Below are 6,848 nucleotides of genomic sequence, written 5' to 3' on the forward strand. Positions count from 1 at the left end.
TATGGTTATGAAATAAAAAAAATATTCCTTAAATAACATGTAAAAATACTTTAGACCTAAAAAGTATGTAATCATAGGTTCCCTTTAATTTTTCTCTCACGATGTAAAGGTATACGTCGAGTAATTCCTAAAAGTTCACCCTCCACGTAAGTTACTTTGACAACTGTTCCTAGTCTATTACTGATAGGTTTAATATAGGTTATAAAAAAATGTCCTTCGCGCCAGAAATAGAATATAAGAGGTATTTTTATTTGTTTCAACACCCACCTCGTTTCTAGTAACACTAAAAACAGTGTAATGTGTAGCTCTAATAATTATAGTTTATTTTATTTGTAATAAGTACGAACACCAACATACAAAATTTCATCCTCAATAGTAAAACGGATGATGTCTCTCAATCAAAGTACACATATAGCACATATTAGTATGTACCCATGTAAAATATATACAGGTAAAACAACACAGTAGGTCAACCAACGTGGGTTCGCTCTACTCCGATTATCTTGTATACATGAATACCAACACACGTTTGAATATTGCTGAATACGACTCATCCATCCTTGTGTATCGTGTTTCCAGTTTGTATATATAATTAAGAGAGCTCGTTTTTGTTTATGTGGTTTATACATGTTTTTAATAACACCCACTAAAATTGAGCTGTTATAACTCATAAGATGTATGTTATAACTCATTTTGCTGTATGTTAGCAAAATCGGTAGTAAAAATAAAGTTATTTCTTGAAAAGCCATTTAAATTAATAGAACAAAAATTTTAGAACAAAACAATTACATTTTTATAGCCTAACCTTCCTAACGGTCAGCCATATGTTATCATCAACCTCCATATAGTTGCCAGAGCTATGCTGACTACATAGAAATACACAACTATATTATGTCCACGTCTTTCTCAATCTCAAATATCTGACATCCATGCACTGCCTACAAGCAAATTTAGGATTCTACCTTTTGTTCCTCAAAGATATTGTGGGACTTTTCCCACAGGATCTTTTCCCACGACTTAGATACAGGTAGGTCTTGCCTAACCATGCCTCTATCTCCGAGCTAGGAAAATGGAGGCTTGTAGCTACAGTAATTTTGGTTGTAGATCTTTTATCGTCGTAGTTAAGCAACTTGAAACGTTGTCAAGTATGACATTAACAGTGAAAGATAAATTGAAAAGTGTAGTCTATAGTTTAAATACCTAGCAACGTCTTCAAATTATATAAAATAATTTACATGAACTTTTGTAACTACATGTTTTTCTTATATATCTCATATGTTTTCTAAACTTTTATGTTTTAGACCATTACTAAGATCGAATTGGACATTTTATTTCTAATTTGTTGCATTCAAAAAATCCACATTTTATAAATCTACCATAGAGTTTCTAGATTTTTGAAAGTATTATGTAAGTGATGCCAACCAAATTAACATTTTTATGAGTGCACGTTCATTACGACTATAAGTATTATCATACGATTAGTGTTGTACAAGTTAAACTTAAAAACTAATTATAAAACTTACAATTTTATAATTTTAGATACATCTTCTTATAAAATATACCTTCTACATGACTGAGTTAGATTTGATATTTATATTTTAAGTTATTTGCAACTTAAACTATGGGAATTATAATAATTTTAGACTGCTTGTATAGAAGGATTTCGAACATTTACCATCGTATTGTGGTACAAAAAGTACGTTACGAAAAACTGATGTCGTTTTAAATCAACCATCGATTGTCAATTATAATTGTAAACAAAGCATCTTACTGTCTGCTCAACTCTATGGTACAATATATTAAGTCTGGTATGTAAAGAGAAAATATTTATGTCATATCTTGGGTATATTTACTGCATAACCTTAGAAGCCTAATGTGATTTTTATACGATCTTCGTACATGTACGTATTTGGTAAGGTTTTGACAGCGTCTCGTTATATTACCTGTTTTATACATGGATTTACAAGTATAGGTGTTCACTGATATTTCGTACCACAGGAATTAAAAGGTAATGAACTGTTGTAATTCCACAGCAAATTAACTAAATCTTAAAGAGGCTGTGTGAAAGGCTGAGAGCTAATAAATGAGGTGAAAGTAAAATCGTGTTTCCACGCCATTTCCCCACGGACCTGTGCCGCCGTTGGCTGCGAGCTGTCTACACTCTAAGGCTTTGTTTCTCCCTCAACGTGACGCTTAAGGACGGTAGTTATGGCATATCAAACTTATTTACACAGTAAACAAAATCATACATTGTTGTTATATTTTATTTATTCATCCTGCCATTACCATCCTGCTATCTCTAACAGAGAAAATATATAAAGATATTAAATATTTATATAATATAAGTTTTGCTTAATATATAATCAAACACTCCAATAAATGAAAGATTTTTATTTTGTGAGGCCTTTCGTGCTCAAAGAACACATCGTCAGACCCACATAACTGAAATAAAAGTAAATTAATAATAAAAACAATTTAGATTTAAATAAAAACATATGTCTTGAAAAATACAAAGAGATAAGATTTTAAAGGCCAGGAAGCATGTCTACTGTATATATAAAAATTAATATTTAATTAGATTAAAGGCAGTAACGGTGAATTTTGTAGAGGTCCAGGTTCATTATTTACTAAATAATTTTGGTTCTTCTGCATAAAAATAGTTTCGTAAGCATCGAGGAATTTGTTGTCATTGATTTCTTTTAATAATTTGACTTGTGAAAAGCAATGTCCAGTATGGAGTGCATGTTTCGCCATGGCCTGATCTTTCCTCTTGCTGATACTTCAGACATGCTTTATGTTCCTTTACTCTCTTTTTTATTTTCCTTTTTGTTTGGCCAATATATTTTAAATCACAGTTGTCACAATTAATTTGATAGATTCCAGATTTTTCTTCATCGTCTATTTTATTCTTTGGATTTCCTAATATGTTTTTTAGTTTTATTTTGGAATTTGAGGATACATTAATACTGGCATGTGTTTTAAAACTTTTAGCAATTTCTGTAGTTAAATTGTTGTAAGACACAGATATCCATTTTTCAGGTTCTTTGCATTTAGTTTGATAGAGGACTTTACAACTTTACCTCTACAAAATTCACCGTTACTGCCTTTAATCTAATTAAATATTAATTTTTATATATACAGTAGACATGCTTCCTGGCCTTTAAAATCTTATCTCTTTGTATTTTTCAAGACATATGTTTTTATTTAAATCTAAATTGTTTTTATTATTAATTTACTTTTATTTCAGTTATGTGGGTCTGACGATGTGTTCTTTGAGCACGAAAGGCCTCACAAAATAAAAATCTTTCATTTATTGGAGTGTTTGATTATATATTAAGCATTTAGTTTCCAATAAGAAGAAGCTGGTAAAATGTAATATAAGTTTTGTTTTCAAAATGAACAATATTACTTGCTAAATGTATGTTGAATAATTTATAAATATATCAAATTTAACATATAAGAAACTACTAAAATTGGAGCACACATAATAAGTTTCCATTTCTAATAACATGTAATCTTATTATAAAGAATTTACACAATAAATTTTCGAAACCTGTTAACTCTTGTAAAAAACCTATTAGCTGGTTAAAAGATTAAAAGACAATATGTCGGCTGAGCAGTGCCAACTCCAAATTAATTACTTAACTATTTAACACTTAAATAAATAGGTTCGTTAAAATTAAAATGTATTATTTTTATGATTTTCGAAAGTATAAACTCCAAAAGAATATAGTTTTAGGAAAAGTTTTTAAATACTAACGGTTACATGCGGCTTCGCACGCATTGAAATGTACAAAACAGGGACATTATGAGCGTGTTGTTTTTAAATGGGATTACAAACAATCCTAAAAACATATTAAAATATCTTACATTATACCCATTTTACATTTTAATTTAAAGATGTGGCCCTGAAGTCAGAGAATGAAACTGTTTTTAACCCCTTAACCGCCGCCTAAGTTGGCGCGCTTCGGTCCTGTGGCGCGCCGATTATAACGTTCGCCGTCGGCTCAGCGCCGGGTATTTTTGCAAATCCTTGCACATTTTTGCCGGTTTTTTCGTTTGGGGAAAACTTAATTTAAACCGGATTTTTTAAATCTATGCAAATGGTTATAAACACCATAGTTATAATATATATGTATATATGCATAAATAATTAATGAATTAAAAAATATTAATAATTAATTAATCATTATTAAAAAACATACTAAACAAATTTACTTACTTGCTTTATTCAGGTTTCTCGTGATGTATATGCATGTTTCAACGAGGTAAAAATTGGAATATTATATACACTATTTACAAAAGTTACTTTTCGCGTTCTAGAAGTGCTTCAGAGTATGATACTCCCTGAAGCACGGCACCACACACAAAGATACTCCGCAGTCTTCACACATATGACGGGACTCTCGCCTGGCCTAGTTCACGTCGCGTTGTGTGACGGCAAACATGGCACTGACGTGTGGGGTACTCCTTTTTTCCGTCTGTTGACGGAATACATGTAGGAAAATGACGCTGGGTCAATCTCAGTGGTGGTTCACCGGGGGAAGGACGACCGCCTGTTTTCTGACTGTGGCTCTGAGTTGCCATGTTTTCTTCTAAAAATTGGCGAATTAGCTCTAGATGGAATTCTGACAGTGTCGGTTTTTTGCCACTTACAGTTAGGTATACTGCATGGGAATTGAGTATTGCCAGATCCAGGAAATGTAAAAACAGTTTTTTGTACCATTTTTGGGTACGCCTTATAAATGAGACATTACTAAGCATCATATCCGTTCGGTCCACGGCGCCCATGTTGTAGTTATATTCTTGGATACACTTGGGTTTCATAATCTTTTCTTTTGTCATGTAATTTACTTTTCCGGTTTCTACTATTTTATCGTCATGTTCTGTTGTGATCATCATAACTTCCCTTTTATCAATCCATCTCACAACCATGCTTCTTCCGTCATTGACAACCTCCCGTTCGCCAACTTGTAACTCTTTCCGGAATTCAGGCATGCCTAATCTCTCCCATCTGACAGTGCCACAAGCATTGGTCTTGTTCAAATGCAAAATCATAAACAGATCAGGGCTACTATACCAACTGTCAACATACAAACAATGGCCTTTGTTCAAGTAAGGGGCGAGCAGTGTCGTGATAATTGCACCCGATAAACCTAGATTTTCTGTTTCGAGTATCTCGCTTTCTTTGCCAGTGAAAACAATCAGATCAAGCATATACCCTGTTTCACAAACACATAAAACATAGGTCTTTATCCCGAACCTACTTCTTTTGGATGGAATAAACTGTTTGAAGGCTAATCTACCCTTGAACAATAGCAGACTCTCGTCAATACATAGATTGCGAAAAGGGATGAAGTTCTGTGAAAAAGGTTTCTAAACATGTCAACTAGTTCCTTTACTTTGGTGAATTTACCATAAAGATTCGGCTGAGAGTTGTCACTAAAGTGTAATAGTCGCAATATTGTGCAATATCTGTTTCTTGACATGATGTTTGGGATGTAATTTTGCTGCAGTTTATCGGTAGACTAATAATTTTCCAATAACATTTTTTTTATTGTGTACCATTAGCATCGATATAGCAAAAAAACGTTCAACTCCCTTACAGTCATGGTTGCCATTGTTGAAGCCTTGATTTAGGTGTTAGGGCCTGGGATGCAACAACAAATTTGTAATGCCTATTCGTTTGTGCAACAATAAATTCTAAGGTTTCAGTAGGGAACATTTTATCAAAACATCTATCTCACGATAAGGATCAGGATACAAGTCTCTACCAACTACTCCACTATTTGTTTCGTTATAGGGATGATTTACTGGAACAAAATTTGTGTCATTCCATACATGAGGATATCTTGGTTTCTTAGATTTTTTTGTTTTTAGTTTTAGTTTTCATTTTCTTCTTTGGTTTGAAGATTTTCTGTTTAGGTTCTTTCGTTTTTCTAGCTCGTTTAGATCTATTGGAACCAGTCGCAGGGACCTCAGGAACTTCAGGGACCCAAGGATCATCTATGTCTGACCCCCGACTCTCATTGTGATTATATGAATAAAACAACGTTACTTAGCTCTGTGAATGTTTCCAAATCAGCACGGTCGTCAATCGACACATCACTCATCCATCCGCCGTCATCGGATAAATCGTCATTCATAGGACCAAACTCTGAACTTGGCAGTTCCAGTAAGTGTAACAACTCATCGTCAGCCATTATATAATACAGTCACAAAACACTACTATCAAGATAAAGAGGCCACAGTGCATAATAATCATAAACAAATAATATAACACGAGCACAATGTAAAATTACGGACTCGTATTACAAACACGAACAAATAACACTACCCGGACACAGTCGAACTACTGACACTTTTGGTAAAGCTGAGCACGTGCAGTACAAGTAGTTTCGGAAATATCCACCAGAATACAGCACTAACTGAGTCGACAATATTCCAAGACACCAGTGCAGCCAAATATATAGCATAAACAACTCGGATACAGCTGATAACGAGTAAACAAAACAGCTGATTATGTTAAAACGAGATAACTTGCCCAAGGCGGTTGCTCACAACACGCGTACTGCACGAGATATCTTGGTCGTGGCGATTGCTTGAACAGAATTATTGCACGAGATATCTCGGTCGTGGCGGTTAAGGGGTTAAGGATCTCTAAAATTGTTTAATTCCAATAAAATAAAACTTAAATCGACTTAGTTTTTTAAGTCAAAGTACTTAGCTTTCCAGATAACACACGTATCGTGTAATAAATTATGGCATTTTACTGTGGTTAATTGAAATCCCAATAAAAAAATACCCAGACAAAAAAGTCTCTGTACGTAACGAGACGTTTGTAAAGT

At 33.5% G+C, this 6,848-nt stretch overlaps 1 protein-coding gene across 1 annotated transcript; it reads right to left on the minus strand.

Moving 5' to 3' along the window:
• Window positions 1-4,457: 4,457 nt before the first annotated feature.
• LOC124375101 (piggyBac transposable element-derived protein 4-like) lies at window positions 4,458-6,203 on the minus strand (the record flags this gene model as incomplete). The annotated part of the gene is made up of 2 exons (XM_046833214.1): window positions 6,059-6,203; window positions 4,458-5,222 (listed from the first exon to the last, which is right to left on the minus strand). Coding segments are annotated over exons 1-2 (910 nt in total), but the record flags the coding sequence as incomplete, so codon positions are not given.
• Between the last annotated feature and the right edge of the window lie 645 nt (window positions 6,204-6,848).

This window comes from Homalodisca vitripennis, unplaced genomic scaffold (genome assembly GCF_021130785.1).
Source record: "Homalodisca vitripennis isolate AUS2020 unplaced genomic scaffold, UT_GWSS_2.1 ScUCBcl_13212;HRSCAF=23328, whole genome shotgun sequence".
In the NCBI taxonomy this organism is placed as follows: Eukaryota; Metazoa; Arthropoda; class Insecta; order Hemiptera; family Cicadellidae; genus Homalodisca; species Homalodisca vitripennis.